A 17,954-nucleotide genomic window follows, 5' to 3' on the forward strand; every position below is an offset into this window, starting at 1 on the left:
GAGACAGAGTTTTACCATGTTGGCCAGGCTGGTCTCCTGACCTCAGGTGATCTGTCTGCCTCGGCCTCCCAAAGTGCTGGGATTACAGGAGTGAGCCAGTGTGCCTGTTTGATAATTTTCTGCTCTTTTACGGTTTACCAACAAAGGAACCCTTGAGTCTTTTTGTCTAGAAACAGTATCAGTGGCTCCAAATACTCAAAATTTCCCTAGGCAAGCAGCTACCACCCTCATCTAGATAGGACAATATTATGGTAAACAAAAGAAACTTTGTGAATTCAGATGTGGTGTCTTTAGCTTCTCAGATCCGAAGCTTCAGGAAGGAAAAAAAAGATTTCCTCATCCTGTTTGCAAACTGCCAAGACGCTGGGTCTGTTTCTTATAAAAGGTCTCCGTTTACTCTTTAAGCAATTGATAGAGGACTGTTAGGCTCTAAGTACTTTGGGCATCTCTAAAATGTTTGCTTTTTATCCAGGGCAATAATGGCCATCATGCCAAGAGGACTTCACATCTCCCTTAAGACACAGATCTCAATTCTGTTGCTCTTTGGGGAGAACTTCTCCTTTGAAAATCAGCCTCTCAGGGGAACTCTGGGAATGGTCATTTCTGAACATGCCACCTTGGTGGACCATGTTCTCTTTAGTCATTCTGGAGTTATCTTTCTAAGATGCAGGAATAAAACTGAAGGTATATGAAAGGTAAGTGTTTTAGAAAAAAAGAAATACGCATAAAAGCTGTCCCAGATCCTTGGGACAGGAATGACTTGACAGTCTGAGAAGAAAATATTGAGGCCCTATCACAATACAGTGCTTCTGTCTGCAAAGGACTTTCAACATCCTGTTACATTAACTCTCCTCACATGCTGGGACAGGCAGGAGGCATCATTTCCCCATTCTTTCCTGGGGGCACCTAATACCCATGAGTAATGACCCAGGGGGACATTCCTGGTACATAAGACTCCTCATTTGCCTGGGCTATGTCCACAACTGCTCATTCAGAAAAAAAACGGTACACATCTCATGGGGGAGAGCAGGAGACATAGGTTTCCCACGGCTTCTTTGAACTGAAAAGAAAAGATGAGTTGCTATAGATCTGTAAAACTTCAGGGAGGACTGCAACTGAAATGAACACAATGTCCACTGCTCCAACTGCTCTCTCCTGCTTTCCTACAAATGCCTAGAACACTGCCTGACACATAGTACACACTCAATAAATGTTTATGGAATGACTGAATGAAACACTGTAGCAAAACTAAGATTCAATCTAGATCCACTCTTCATTATAAAACTGATCACAAAAGCCCCAGTGGGGTGACGTGTAGAAAAATCATGGTGCAAAGTTTGAAATGGGCTAGTTTCTACCACACTTCTTTAGAACATGTCCTGTTGGAGATCTGGTCACAGAAATGAAGGACAGACTGACAGAGGCAAACCACAGTGTACACTGTACCATAAGACCTGCCAGGGAGAGGAAGGACCCTAGAGAAAGTAGATCCTCTGACCCCTGTATTCTAGATGCAGAGACCAGAGGGGCATGCTGGAGGGAGTTTCTGAAAATCCCATTTACATCAGTCCTTCCTGGGAGAAACAAAATGAAGGAGGTAGACAGATAACGTGGGCCAAAGAAGGAAGATGAATGGGAGAAATGTATATTCTATAACGAGAGTGGGTGAGTTTATCACAAATTGGATCAGTATTGTTTTATAGAAAAGACTACGACAGAATTAACAGCAGGCCACTTAAAAGACTTAATGTGGGGCTGGCGCAGTGGCTCACGCCTGTAATCCCAGCAATTTGGGAGGCCGAGGCGGGCGGATCACGAGGTCAGAAGATCGAGACCATCCTGCCCAACATGGTGAAACCCCGTCTCTACTAAAAATACAAAAAATTAGCTGGGTGTGGTGGCGGGGGCCTGTAGCCCCAGCTACTCAGGAGGCTGAGGCAGGTGAATGGTGTGAACCCAGGAGGCGGAGCTTGCAGTGAGCCAAGATCACACCACTGCACTCCAGCCTGGGCGACAGAGCAAGACTCCATCTCAATAAAAAAAAAAAAAGACTTAATGTGACCACCAAAGCTAAATGAAAGAGCCATGTTTCCTGCTTAAGAAGATAATAAAAGACTGCAAAATATAATATAATATGGCTGCAGCTTGTCAGGGCCTAACACCACCCTCCCTTAAGGGTGTCTGTCTATTCAGCAAGGAACAAGTTAAGATCTTGTCCTGAAGTCTGTTGTAACACAGTAAAAAGAGGTGGCCAGGCGCTGTGGTTCACGCCTGTAATCCCAGCACTTTGGGAGGCTGAGGTGGGCGGATCACCTGAAGTCAGGAGTTTGAGACCAGCCTGGCCAACATGGCAAAACCTCGTCTCTACTAAAAATACAAAAATTAGCCAGGCGTGGTGGCACGCGCCTGTAATCCCAGGAGGCTAAGGCACAAGAACTGCTTGAACCCGGGAGGCGGAGGTTGCAGTGAGTTGAGATGGCGCCACCACACTCCAGCCTGGGCCACACAGTGTGACTCTGTTCCATAAAAAAAAAAAAAAAAAAGACAGAGGCAACTCATTCCCTCTGTGAAGTCGTGAAACCCTCTTTCACTAACCTAACAATGCATATTGAGAAAAAGCTAGTCTTAGTAAATAACTGCAAAATTCTATATAACCCCAGCAAATAAATTTTTTTGCAAATGGATTTTTTTCCCAAACAGAATTTAATGGTATATTAAGTCTACCATGACACGGTCAATATGAATTTATCTGAGGATATCTCAATATTAGGCAATCAATTAACTGAACATAAATCATATCTAAAGGGCAAAAGAGAAAATTAAAAGCAAATAATACATTACCTCAACAACTGGACAATAGGCATTAAGTAAAATATAACTCCCATTCCTAATATGAGTGCTGGTAAACAAAAACAGAAGGCTGCTTCCTTAACATGACAGAGACTATCCACCCCAAACCAACAGCCAACATCACATCTAACCGGGGAAGCGTTTGTTCCATTTATATCTGGAAATGAGACCTGACTGCCTGTAGCCAGCATTCTTTAACACTACATAGGGTTTTCTAAAAAGTATAATAAAGAAAATAATAAGACACCGTGGTATAACTATTAGAAGAAGAAAACATCCTTATCTCCTGATCATAGAATCCTAGAAAATCCAAGAGGATTTTACCTGTTAAAGTAAGAGAGATCAGTAGGGAATTAGGATAGAAAACAAATATGCAAATAAAAATTTAAAAAATTATATGCCGTTGGAATAAGTTCTGGAGATCTACTGTGCATCCTGGTGACTACAGTTAACAGCAATGCATTATTTAGTTGAAAATTGCTAAGAGAGTAGATTTTTAACATTCCCATCACAACAAATGATATGTGTGAGGTGATGGATATGCTAATTACCTTGGTTTAATCATTCCACAATGTGTACATATATCAAAACATCACATTGTACACCATAAATATATGCAATTTTTCTCAATTACATCTTTTTAAAAGGACAGTAGGCTGGGTGCAGTGGCTCATGTCTATAATCCCAGCACTTTGGGAGGCCAAGGAGGGAGGATTGCTTGAGCCCAGGAGCTCAGGACTAGCCTGGGCAACACAGTGAGACACTATCTCTATAAAAAAAAAATACAAAAATTAGCCGGGTGTGGGGGCATGTGCTTACAGTCCCAGCTAAGGAGGCTGAGGCACGAGGTTTGCTTGAGCCCAGGAGGTCAAGGCTGCAATAAGCCCAGATTGTGCCACTGTACTCCAGCCTGCACAACAGAGTGAGACCCTATCTCAAAAAATAAAAATAAATTTAAAAAAATTTAAAAAGATTAAAAAAATAAATTATACTAAGAAAATAATGAGTTATTTCCCTCACATATTCCAGAGGATTCAAGTTACTTGGATTAATCTATTAGATTAATAGATTAATTCTTTCTTATAGTTTTTTATCAGTCTATATATATTTTTCTTAACTGATCAAATTTCCATGGTATTAACCTTTATTTGACAACATTAAGAAGACTATCAACTCACAATAAATCTTAATTGAAATAAAACAAATGTTGGTGTCAATGTGGTTTTACAGAAGAAAAATATGCCAGCCGTTATCAATCAGAAAATATAGCAGAAAGAGATTCTAGTCTACAAGAACACAAAAGAAAAGAAAATACTTGAGACAGACCATGAGCTGGGATGAAAGTTTGGATGAGGTAAAGATGTGAAACCTTCCTGAATTAATTCTAAGTTTAACCACATTTCAATTGAAATGTCATGGTGATTTTGGGGAAACTTAACAAATTATGCAGAGTTTCGCTGAGAAAAATAAACAGGTGAGAAGAGGTAAAATAATTATAAGAAAAGAAATGAAGAACGGCTAGCCTGCCAGGTGTTAAAACTGTCTGTAAAAATGCAGTAGTTAAATCATTGAAGCACAATGTACAATTCAAAAACAGATCCTAGAGTGGAAGATGGAATAACTTCTTAGGAAAATAATTTGTCAATATATATCAAGAGTCTTAAATAGATTCATATCTTTTCCACTTCAAGGACATAATTTGAAGTGAGAACAACATTTATGCACAGAATTGTCCATGGTGGATTGTTTATGGGAGTGAAATGTTAGACACACTAAGTCATGGCACACATGGACAATTAATGCAGTTTTTTTTTTTTTGAGACGGAGTCTTGCTCTGTCACCAGGTGGGAGTGTAGTGGCGCGATCTTGGCTCACTGCAATCTCCAGCTCCCGGGTTCAAGCAACTCTCCTGCCTCAGCCTCCTGAGTAGGCGGGACTTCACAGGCACATGCCACCTCGCCCAGCTAATTTTTGTATTTTTAGCAGAGATGGCGTTTCACCATGTTGGCCAAGATAGTCTCGATCTCTTGACCTTGTGATCCGCCCACCTCGGCCTCCCATAGTGCTGGGATTACAGGCGTGAGCCACAGCGCCCAGCCTAATGTGGTTATTTTAAAAGTTTATATGTTAAAAAAACGAAAACAAACAAAAAAACCCAAATATCATATTCTTAAATATCATATTGTTAAACTGGAAATACTGAGAATTTAATTTTTTGCTAACCTGAGAAACCGACCTAAGCCCAGTGTAAAGCAAAGATAGTCAAACTGTTGCTCTGTGTTCTGACTGACTCTCTGAGTCTGTCCAGACAGGATGCACTAGGCCTCTGATGCCGACACCACCACCGCAGCCTGGTGCTTGAGCTCCTCTAAGACATATCTCCTTGCTCTGGGCCCAGGTGTATGGGCCCCTGTTATCCATCCTCACAGCTGCAAAGGTGTGAGCAATCACTCAGGATTTCAAAGACATGGGATGGGCCCAGGTTGGGCTACTCCAGTTTGCAGAATGGGTTTATCACAAAGGGATTGAAAAGTCCATATATAATATCTGGAATCATGATATCTGCTCATGTTTCTGTTCAGGCATATTCATAGAAGACCCAGAGAATTTCTGGAATTTGATTTGAGGGTGTGCATCAAAAGCCTTAATCTTTTGTATCTCTTCTGACCAAGCAATTACAGTTAGTTATATGTTCTTAGGAAATAATTTTGCATGTAAACATTAGCTATTTAGCGCTATTTTTTTTTTTTTTTTGGAGATGGAGTTTCGCTCTCATTGCCCAGGATGGAGTGCAATGGCGCAATCTCAGCTCACCACAACCTCTGCCTCCTGGGTTCAAGCGATTCTCCTGCCTCAGCCTCCCGAGTAGCTGGGATTACAGGCATGCGCCACCACGCCCGGCTAATTTTGTATTTTTAGTACAGCCTGACGGCTGGTCTCGAACTCCCGACCTCAGGGGATCTGCCCGCCTCGGCCTCCCAAAGTGCTGAAATTACAGGTGTGAGCTACCACACCCGGCGGCTATTTAGCTTTTAAAAAAAAAAGTATAACTATAAACAGTTCGAATGTTCAATGATACGGAGTGCGTAAATTCAAACAATGGAAAACTCTATGACCATTAAAAATGATGTTGTAGGCCGGGCGTGGTGATTCACACCTGCAATCCCAGCACTTTGGGAGGCCGAGGCAGGCAGATCCCCTGAGGTCAGAAGTTTGAGACCAGACTGGCCAACATGGTGAAACCCTGTCTCTACCAAAAATACAAAAATTAGCCAGGCGTGGCGGCAGGTGCCTGTAATCCCAGCTACTCGGGAGGCTGAGGCAGGAGAATCTCTTGAACCTGGGAGGGGAAGTCGCAGTGAGCTGAGATTGTACTACTGCATTCCAGCCTAGGCAACAGAGTGAGACTCCATCTCCAAAAAAAAAAAAAAGATGTTGTAGAAAAGTATTTAATGGCCCATAAACATATATTCATGGAATATTTAAGTGAGTAAATCAGGTTATAAGATGACCTCTATCTTAATAAAACAAGTCATCAATAAAAGGGAATGAACTACTATAAACAGAACATGGATTAATCTCAAAAGCATTATGCTAAATGAAATAAAACAGAAATGACTACACATTGTATGATTTCATTTATATAACATTTCTGGAAAAGGCAAAACTACAGAGACAGAAAGATTAGTCATGCTGGGGGTTGGAGTGGGTGTGTGATGGACTAATGGTGTGAGGAACCTTTTTTCAGTAATGGAAATCCAGTTCTAAAACTGATCATGGTGATGGTTGCACAAGTATATAAATTTACTTAAAACACTGAGTATATACTTAAAATGGGTAAATTTTAGGGTATTTAAATTTTATAAAGAGACATGACAAAATACAACACAACACAGACAAGTGGACACAAAATACAATTCACATAGGTAAGTGAACACAATCATTTTACTTTTTCTATGTTCTGTGAGACAGGCTTTTGCTCTGTCAGCCAGGCTGGAGTACAGTGGCATGATCATGGCTCACTGCAGCCGTGAACTCCTGGGCTCAAGTGATCCTCCCACCTCAGCCTCCCGAATAGCTGAGCCTACAGACACATGCCACCACATCCAGATAATTTTAAAATTTTTTGTAGAGGTGGGGTCTCCCTATGTTGCCCAGGCTGGTCTTGAACTCTTGGGCTCAAGTGATCCTCCTGCCTGGGCCTTTCAAAGTGCTGGGATTACAAGCGTAAGCCACCGCACCCAGCCACCATATCCACTGCAATGATCTGCGCTAAGATGCTGACGGTGGCTGTTTATTTCTAGAGGGTGATGGTAAGGGGATTTTTATTCTCAGTCCTTATCATCTGGGAACTGGTCTGACAATTATAGCTAGGCCTCAGTGTTATAAGAAATTCACCAGTTGTGCATCACTAGGCCATATTATTCTCCTGTTCAACACAAATGATCTCACTGAACACCAACATCAGACAGTCACACTGAAAACATAAAAGGAGACCAAAACAAGACCATGTCATAATTTTGTCAAAGCACAAAGACAAGGTCACTATGAAACACACAAAATATCAAACATCCCCTTCTCTAGGCAAATATGAGAGACTGCTATTTCTTTACTAATTACACTTTATCCTTGCTCAGGTGTACCTCCCTAGAGATAAGATTTCTTTTTTTTTTTTTTTTTTTTTTTTTTGAGACGGAGTCTCGCTCTGTCGCCCAGGCTGGAGTGCAGTGGTGCAATCTCGGCTCACTGCAAGCTCCGCCTCCTGGATTCATGCCATTCTCCTGCCTCAGCCTCCTGAGTAGCTGGGACTACAGGCGCCTGCCACCACGCCAGGCTAATTTTTTGTATATTTAGTAGAGACGGGGTTTCACCACGTTGGCCAGGATGGTCTTGATCTCTTGACCTCGTGATCCACCCGCCTCAGCCTCCCAAACTGCTGGGATTACAAGAGTGAGCCACCGCGCCCAGCGAGATAAGATTTCTTAAGATACCCAATCATAAAACTGTCCCCACTTACTGACAGCACTCAATCCAGAGCAAATTCTCACTTCCTGAGACCCCTCCCCAAATCATTCTACCAAAGCCCAAATTCATTATGTAACAGGTCCTTCCTAGCACCCTCTTACTGAGATGCCCAGTGTTTCCCCCGGTAATAAACCCAAATTGTTATCTGAAGGTGTGTTCCTGGTGGTCTCTGGCTGGAGGATGCTGATAGAATTGCAGGTTCATGGAATTTCAACTGAGACTCTCACTGCCTTTGACTGGAACCTTTGACTCAGAAACAGTGCACGCATCTGAGACCCACTTGTGTCTCTACCTGGATGAGGTGCCACTCACCCTTGGCTGGGAACTAAGTTCATGCTGAATTGAACTCCAGGATTTCACTGAAGCTTTTAGTGTTGCATTTATCTTATTTTCTTAAGAGGTCCCACTTTGGACATTTGGTTTTTTGATCAGAATTCTATTGTTCTTTGGTGAAACTGTTTTCTAGTAACTAACACCTGCTGGCCTAATGACCTATCTATCTGCTTGTGTACTATCTTGATGCTGTTTGTCCACTGGGAGAGGATGGGAATAGGTCCCATAAATTTGTCTTTGAGCTAGCCCTAAGGGTGAAGTGGTCAGTTGGTTACTTCTTGGAGACACGCTGTGCCCCAAGTCACCATTGCAAAATCTCATAATGACTTCTTCCTCAGTCTTGTTCTTGTGTTCCTGAGAACTGCTTTTATGTTAGTTTTGTCCACTGATAAGCAGGAGGCTTTGTCTGGCTCCTGATCAATGATGACTTGACTTTGATCAAGCACCAAGATGCAAAATTCCACAAGCAGCAACCCATGGATGTGTTGCGGCTCTCATGGGGTCTTGGTCTTTTCAATCTAAAACTGCCTCCTCCACCACAAGCACAGGCTTTCTTTATGTTTTCTAATTACAGCCCTAACTCCTGTGCATATCTTTTTAAGTGCCACAAATTTCCAAAGACAATTTGGAATGACAGTGATCCCTTTGGGGGAACTTTTGATAGGAACAAAATTGTTCATTTGAGAGGTTCCTTAGAACAAAAAGGATAAAACAATTCTGACTATCCAATGGTATGATTTCTTTAATTGGTATAATGAGGTTTCTAAACACAAATCAGACTCAAAAATTGTCTCCCTTAAAGATTCAAAATGTGAGAAACTTAAAAACGGTCTCCCCTGTAGATCCACTGAAAACACATTTCAGTTCTTCCCATCTTTCCTCACCTCCTTTGTCTTTACATTTAAAACCTTGCTCAACTCATGAAGTCCTTATAATTGCCTTCTCCTCCTCCTCTCTCTTTCCCCTCCTACTTTAAATCAGTTGCACTACCTCATTGTCACTTAAAATTGCAACCCCTATGAAAGAGGCATCTGACACTGACTGGTAGCTAGTATTTAAGCTATGTGGTTGTGTTTAGCTCTGCATGCTATTATTAAGGACTTCCCGAATTCTAGAATGGAAAGACAGGAATTCATTACAGAATTCAGACTTATCTTGGGCACACTCAACCCAGACCTCTCTGACTTCTTCCAACTAAGCCACCTGTTGGAGGAGGCCAGGAGTTGCAAAAGCTTGGTTTAAAAAGGGTAACTAAAAGAGTAACTGGAAAGACCCAGAAGATGACTTAAGACACAATGAAATACACTTATACTCAATCAGGATATCTTAAAGCATATAAAGTAGGGCAGAATCTGTTGGGAGCTACACCACATCTCTTTCCTGCTAAAGTAAACTGGACCTTGATTCGGTCTTGAAAGCAGCAAAGAATGAATCCGAAGGAAACTTCAGAGTCAGACCCATCCAAATCCTTACCCAGTTTTTAGGATTAGTTCCTGATTTCCAAAGCCCTTTCCACTTTTTTGGTTGATGCTTAAAGTCAGAAAGTGTAGATATGGTACATAAACAAAACACTGGCTGGAAAATCCTCCCACTACGTGAACTTCAATATTTGGCTGAACAAGTTTAATTTTAAAGTGGCTTTAGATATCAAAAAGGATAAAAATCCAAACTAAGCTCATGGGTTTACAATGAAAGCAAATTAAAACAGATTCGCTTTTCCTCAAGGAATGAAAAACACTTCCTTTTGACAGAGACACTTATACTGTAAAAAAGGGGACCCTGGAAAAATAACAGTCTCATCTTAGCTAAAAAGAAAAAGGAACCACTGCTCCTCCTGAGGAATTAAGAAGCAACTCTGATGGAGATGGTAGGGCCCAATTCCCAATGATTCCCTCAAATCAACAAGGAGCACTATGTTTTAAAGTAGAAGGCAATAAACAAGGCTTTGTGAGAGACACAGGCACTACTCTGTCAACCATAAATCCTACTGTAATTTCCACTTATCTCCTGTAGGCATACAGTTGCTTGGGTGGTGGGAATTTCAAATAATCCTCAAATTCTTCTTATCACTCAAGCTTACACTGAGACTCGTGGTTTGCTCAACTAAACAACATGCATTTCTTCTCTGTGACACCACATCAGTAAATTTAATTAGGAGAAATCTTTTTTTTAGAAGAAATCTTTTACATCAATGAAACTGCCAAGTCACATGCATTTCAGATGACCTATTTCTAGAAACATCTGAAGACTTTCCCATGCATGATCTTTCAGGAGCTCAATTACATGTCACTTTGCCCCTCCCTATATGCTTGGCCTAATCCCAATTTGATGATTTTGTGAAGTCCTGGTTTTGTCCAGGCTAACAGTTCCAATGATGTGGAGAGTTCTAGGGGCTGAAATTCAAGCAGGCAGTCAGGCCTGCTTTGATGCCTAGATTAGGAATAATTGGTGAAGAGTGCTGAATTACAGTGTAAGTTTAGACCTATAACTTAATTTCCATCTTTAGAGTGGTACTAAACACGAGTTTTTATCTTAAAAAGACCACGCAGGTCATAATATGTGGATACTGGGGGGCTGAGTCACGAGAAGGGATTAAGGTGGTAACATCAACACCCACATTAGTCTGGGCACATTATTCAAAGCAGGGAAGTGTCTTTCCTTTTGGTAGGGGTGACCATGTGGATGAAGTACTACCATTCAGAGTACAAGACAGAGAGGTTGCTGAGTATAGATGCCAAATGTTGGACCCTATGTCTGAGGACATCTGAGTCCTGAATGATGTTCAAAGAGAGGCTTGGACAAATTCTAGTTAGTAGTAACTGGTCAAAAAAGGACTCTGCCACGTACCTGCCCAGATCTCTGAGGTTACGTGAGGGGCCATTGGAGCAGCCATCACCATCAGGGCACACAGAGCATCCTCAAATTCGGGGCTGTGGAGAATGACACTCTGAGAGGCTTGCTAAAGAAGAGGAAAAAAAAGTAAGAAGACCGAGGTGTAAAAATAAGCATGGTTAAGAAAGACCATTAACGTATCTGAAGTCCAGAGACACAAGCTGGTATAAAGAAACCCCCTTTGCCATCCATTTCTGCTTGGGACAAAGAACTTCCCCTACTTAATGATAGCACTCAGATAAACTACAGCAAGCCAGGTGTGCTAGCTGACCCTTATACTCCCACTACTTTGGGAGGCCAAGGCAGGAGCCCAAGAATTTGAGACCAGCCTGGGTACTATAGTGAGACCTCATCTCTATGAAAAATTAAAAAATAAAACAAAATTAGCCAGGCACAGTTGCACACACCTATAGTCCCAGTTAGGAGGCTGAAGTGGGAGGATCACTTAAGACCAGGAGGTCAAGGCTGCAGTGAGCTATGACTACACCACTGCACTGAAGCTTGGGCAACAGTGAGACCCTGTCTTTTTTTAAAAAAAAAAAAAAGCTCCAGCAGCAGCAACAATGAATACATGATGTTAACTTATTTAGTCCTCACCACTCTTTGAGGGTGGTATTCTTACCCCATTGGACAGATGAAGCAGCTAAGGATCAGCGAGGGAGGGCAATCTGCCCCCAGGCACACTGTAGCCAAACTCTTACGCACTCTGCTACGTTTCCTCTGCGCTGCAGGTACACAGAAAAATGCACCAAGACCTGCTCAAAGGTGTTAAACTGTGAAACACCTAGGGCAGGGGGCCTCTATACCCTACTTAGGGACCCCTATTCTCTTAAACACCTTTGGTCAATTCCGGCAAACATGGTTGTGTTTAGCTCTGTGTGTTATTATTAAGGACTTCCCAAATTTTGGAATGGAAAGACAGAAATTCATTACAGTTTCATTTCAGTTTCTTGCTTTATTTTTTCTGATTAAAAAACTAACACACACTCAGCACAGAAAATACAGGAAATGAAAAACTACTCATAATTATACAACCTAGAAAAAAAGGTATATTTTATCCTTGTCTCCAAAAATGCAAAAATGTGTATATAGATGCTTATTACGTATGTAACATTTTCAGGATTGGTATTCTTGCCATATGAACACTTCCTTTTTTATAATTTTAAAAATTAATTTTTTTTTTTTAATAGAGATGGGGTATCTCACTATATTGCTCAGGCTGGTCTCGAACTCCTGGGCTCAAGCCATCTGCCTGCCCTAGCCTCCCAAAATGCTAGGATTACAGGTGTGAACCACTGCACCCAGCTCATATGAACACTTTTGTATCTTTTTTTTTGAGACAGAGTCTCTGTTGCCCAGGCTGGAGTGCAGTGGCGTGATCTCAGCTCACTGCAACCTCTGCCTCCTGGTTTAAGCAATCCTCCTGCCTCAGCCTCCTGAGTAGCTGGGACTACAGGTGCACAGGTGTGCAGCACCACACCTGGCTAATTTTTTGTATTTTTAGTAGAGACAGGGTTTCACCATGTTGACCAGGTTGGTGTTGAACTCCTGACCTCAAGCGATCTATCTGCCTTGACCTCCTGCAGTGCTGGGATTACAGGCGTGAGCCACTGTGCCTGGCCTTGTGTCATGTGTTTTTATTTAACATTATATCATAAACAGTTTCTGATATTAAGTATTCTTCAAGACATGAGGTTAATGGTGGTGGCACATTCCTTTCTTATTGATATGACGTAAGTCATTTCACAATTCCCCCATCAGAGGACACTGGGGTTCTGAGTCTCTGTGACTATAAATTATCTGCAATGAACACTCCTTGATCAGAGGATATAACACAATCAACCTGACAGCCAGAGTGCTTCCTGGCAAGGTTACACCAACCACACCTATCACTGGCGTGTAAAAGTCTATTTTGCCATCTTTGCAACAGCATGGGGAATAATTATGCTTTTATTTTTATTTTTTTGACAGAGAGTCTCGCTCTGTCACCCAGGCTAGAGGACAGTGGCACCAAACAGCTCACTGCAACCTCAAATTTCTGGGCTCAAGGGATCCTCCAGCCTCAGCCTCCTGAGTAGCTGGAACTATAGGTGCATGCCACCACACTTGGCTAATTTTTAAATTTTTTATAGATGAGGTCTTGTTATGTTGCCCAGGCTGGTCTCAAACTCCTGAGCTCAATCGATCCTGCTGCCTCGGCCTCCCAAAGTGCTGGAATTACAGGCATGAGCCACTGTGCCTGGCCCTGAATAGTTACGTTAAAGTATTCTCAGCAAATTTGACAGGTATTTTAAAAAAAAAAAAAAAAAAAGCATCTTGTTTTAAATTTGCCTTTCATAATAATTAGAGAGGCAGATTTTTTTTTCTCCACAAATGTATTGGCTATTCCTATATCATTTTCTGTGAGTTATTATCTTTTCATATGCTTTGACCATTTTTGGTTAGGTATTTTCATATTAATATGCAAGAGTGCTTTACAAGGATATTAACCTTCTGTCTGACATATAATTTTTTTTAACATACTGAAAATGTCAAGTTTTATGTAGTCAAATTTGAAATTTTTTCCATTATCCTTTTTTATCTTTATTTTACTTTTTAAAAATTACCTTTTTTATTTTATTTTTAGAGACAGAGTCTCCTGCTCTGTTGCCCACGATGGGTTCAAGTGATCCTCTTGCCTCAGCTTCCTGAGTAGCTATGGCTACAGCTGTACGCCACCATGCCAGGCTAATTATTTTATTTTATTTTTTTATTTTGTTTTTGTTGAAGCGGAGTCTTGCTTTGTCGCCCAGGCTGAAGTGCAGTGGCGTGATCTTGGCTCACAGCATGCTCCGCCACCTGGGTTCACACCATTCTCCTGCCTCAGCCTCCTGAGTAGTTGGGACTAAAGGTGCCTGCCACCACGCCCAGCTAATTTTTTGTATTTTTTAGTAGAGACGGGGTTTCACCGTGTTAACCAGGATGGTCCTGATCTCCTGACCTCGTGATCCGCCTGCCTTGGCCTCCCAAAGTGCTGGGATTACAGGCGTGAGCCACCGTGCCTGGCCTAATTATTTTATTTTCTATGTGGCCCAGGCAAGTCTTGAACTCCTGGCCTCAAGTGATCCTTTCAGCTTGGTCTTCCAAAGCGTTGAGATTACAGGCAGGAGCCACTGTGCCTGGCCCCCACTGATCGTAAAAGCTTGGAGAGGCCTTCATTTTAAAGAAGCATTTGTTAATAGCTTTAATGAATGCTTTTGTTGTCCAGTAGCTAAGAACATTTGTTAACAAATCCTTTCCCTGGCAAGAAAAATGGTAGTCACGCTTAGCAAGAAGAAAGTCCATACTGAAAAGGCTGACTTTTGGCATTGGTGAGAACGATCCTGATCCATCCAGGTTAAATGAATATCAAATGTAATGATGCTGCGGAGGTATCACAATTCATTCATGAAATCAGACAGCTGGGGTGCAAAAAGCCAGAAGACAGGGAGGCCTGAGTCTGGTCCTAGCTTTGTCACTAATCAACCAGACATGTCATCTAACTTCCCTGGGCCTCAATGTCCTCATCTGTAAAATACTGGGGGAGAAGGGAGTTTGGACCAGAAAATCTTTAAGAACATTCCAGCATAAAACTAGGTTGTGACTATGGAAAAATGTTTCTTTAAGATAATCAAGCCACACTAAGGCGGTGACACAGTGGGGGGTGCTCTCTGTCCCTCTTGGGACCCTGTAGGGCCCCTTGCCACACCTTTCCCTCCCTCCTCTGCTAGCAGCAAATGAGGACAGGCCACTTACCGAGAGGGCACCACTGAGTCCCATCAGCTGAGAAATTGCAGAATTCAGTGAGAAGTCCTCTGTGAAATGGGTGGTCACCTATTAGTAAACATTCAATTATTCACTTATTTCAAAATTCTTTTAAGCTTTCCACAAAAAGACTGAATTATCAAAACAAAAAAAGGAAAATGAATCGGATGCAAAGATATTTATAAATATATCTACTATCTCAAATAATCACTATGTTTCATCTGCAAAAAAATATTTTAAAATTCAAAGTCAACACTGTTTCCACTGTTTAAGACTATTCTTCCACATATCTGGGATACTGTTGGTTCTCATAGTAGGTGCTTAGAGAAATAGTGCTAGTGGCTGGGCATGGTGGCTCACAACTGTAATCCTAACACTTTGGAAGGCCGAGGTGGGTGGATTACTTGAGGTCAAGAGTTCGACACCAGCCTGGCCAACGTGGCAAAACCCCATTTCTACAAAAATACAAAAAATTAGCCGGGTTTGGTGGTGGGTGCCTGTAATCCCAGCTACTTGGGAGGCTGAGTCAGGAGAATCTCTTGAACCTGGGAGGCAGAGCTTGCAGTGAGCTGAGATTGCGCCATTGCACTCTAGCCTGGGCAACAGAGTGAGACTTCGTCTCAAAAAAAAAAAAAAAAAAAAAAAAAACAATGCTAGTAACATGAATAGAAGGCAGGACCCACTGATGGGCAAACTCAACATAACAGAAAACAGGAGTAAAGGATGCCACTTCTGCTTGGTTATGTGACTTTGCTTCACAGTGATGGTTTTTAGTCTATGGGATAAGATTAACTTTACTTTTTTTTTTTTTTGAGATGGAGACTCGCTTTGTCACCCAAGTTGGAGTGCAGTGGCGCGATCTCAGCTCACTGCAACCTCTGCCTCCCAGGTTCAAGCAATTCTCCTGCCTCAGCCTCCCGAGTAGCTGGGACTACAGGCGTGTACCACCACGCCAAGCTAATTTTTTGTATTTTTAGTAGAAACGGGGTTTCACCATGTTAGCCAGGATGGTCTTGATCTCTTGATCTTGTGATCTGCCCTCCTTGGCCTCCCAAAGTGCTAGGATTATAGGTGTGAGACACTGCGCCTGGTCAATTTTACATTTTGAAATGTACAGTCAACATAAGAACATTAACAAAACTTGTCAGCTTTTTTATGTTTCTGTGCTTTTCCATTTTGATTGTAGGCAAGAATACAGAAAAGTAACACATCTTTAAGGATGTCAAGAGTTTCCAACTTGTTGAAATAACCCAATTCTATTATCTGACAAAATAGAAGAATTTGCCAAATCCAGGGAGAAAATATGTGGTATGAACTCAATCGCTCAGCCATCACTCAGACCCCTACATTCATTCAGCGAGCTCTGTTCCTCCACACAGAGAGGGTACAGAGGCCATAAATAAAGCTGAAGAAGTGTCAACAAATGAGACCATGCTGGACCCAGGGCCACTTCAGGTTATACACACCAGAAAGGCAAAAGCCTGCCATGCGTCATTGTCTTCATTATCAGAGTGCAGATGAGCGATGCTGATTAACTTTATGTCTGAATCAGCATACCTTTTTTTTTTTTTTTAAATCAGCTTAAGAAGAATTTGGGATATCAGATACCCATTACAATGACTTCAGATTTGCAGAAGTTAACCCACAATAGTTCACATGGATATTGTGTAACAAAGTAACTTGAGTGGGAAAGTCCTCACTATGTGGAGGACTGGGATTCTAATCTCTGCTCAGTTCCTCACTAGCTGTGTGACGTTAGGCAAGATATCTGGACATCATCTCTGTCCCTATCTGTACAATGAAGAGGCTACAGAGGACAGTTTCTTAATGCCCCTTCCAACTCTAAAATTGTGTTTCTGTTAATGTAACATATGCGGTGTCATCCTGGATGACAGGGTGATCCTGGATTTGGCTCTCTGCTTGGATGTGTTAAATGTAGAAACATGGAAAGTGGCAGCTTCCTGAGACCCAGGATGGACAAATGTCAGACATCATCAGAGAGCCATTTCCTGGGGGCATCTCTTTCCATTAGAACGTATGCACTGTTGATCCACCTTGGTAAAGTACCCAAAACAGTAGGGCCAATCAATCAAAGCAAGAAGGACCGCCATTGCCAGGAAGGAAGACCCACAGTGGCCCAACCCAAGGCTGGGAGGGCAGCAAAGACCACAGGCAAAGGTTCCCAAAGAGTGCTCGGTTACAGAGTTAACCACTGGAATTGGAGAGTTTCTGACCTGAGAGATGACGGAGTTCTTGTACTCCCAGAGCTTCCTGGCCTCAGCTTTCTCCTTGTTACTCAGCAGCTGAGGCTGGGGAGACTTCCCAGAAGCCCTGGCCTCAATAAACCGAGTTGTCAAGGTCCACAGTCGTTGTTGCCATCTCAGCACCCCAGGGAGAGCATCAGCTGAATTCAGCATCAATAAATGAGAAAGAGAGAGCACGCAACATAAGGGTGATTGACTTGGTATAACTAAGTGGAGAAAAACACCTGTGAATTGATGTGACACTTCACTGCACCCTGATGGATTCCTTTGAGGGCAGGCTGAAGGATCCTCCTTGGCCTTCAGTGTCTGAGAATTCAGACCAGGACCAATTCTATCTCATTTTAGTGCCCAGATTCAGAGCACTGGATGGCAGGGCCACTCAAAGTGCCACCCACCAATGGTCATGAGCTCAGAAGCTTGGTCAAGATGAGCCCTGGTGCCCTGTCACCTTGATTAAGCAAGTCTGCTGGGACAAAAATGCCATGGAGCTAACATGGTGCTTGGGAGACAGCACTGACTCCTGCTGGTGCAAGCTCTTACCTTGTGGATAGCATGACTGTGCTTGCAGACATGCTGCTGTAGAGTGTGAAGTGCATTGACACAATCCCTGTCCTTGCAGGTATGTGTGTTTTCCACATTTTACACAAGCTCATCCAATCCAGCTGCTGGTCTGATCTTCTGGTAAAGCTGAATGGCTTTACCTGGTGGCCTTGGGTTATACCAGTAGCCAAATTAGGGTCAGTCCAGGTCTTTGTACTGTCTGGCCACTAGGCTAGGCATTCTCAAGCCTGAATGCACAGCAGAACC

General features: G+C 42.3%; 1 protein-coding gene across 5 annotated transcripts in view; it reads right to left on the bottom strand.

Annotated features, from left to right (window-relative positions):
• Positions 1-17,954, bottom strand: part of LARS2 (leucyl-tRNA synthetase 2, mitochondrial) — a 161,864-nt gene that overhangs the window by 14,196 nt on the left and 129,714 nt on the right. For all 5 annotated transcript variants that reach the window (NM_001133767.1, XM_009239114.4, XM_009239113.4 and 2 more), the window contains 3 exon segments: positions 11,056-11,167; positions 14,875-14,952; positions 17,118-17,287. In NM_001133767.1, coding sequence (NP_001127239.1) covers positions 11,056-11,167; positions 14,875-14,952; positions 17,118-17,287 — 360 coding nt within the window.

Source organism: Pongo abelii, chromosome 2 (genome assembly GCF_028885655.2).
Source record: "Pongo abelii isolate AG06213 chromosome 2, NHGRI_mPonAbe1-v2.0_pri, whole genome shotgun sequence".
Taxonomy (NCBI): Eukaryota; Metazoa; Chordata; class Mammalia; order Primates; family Hominidae; genus Pongo; species Pongo abelii.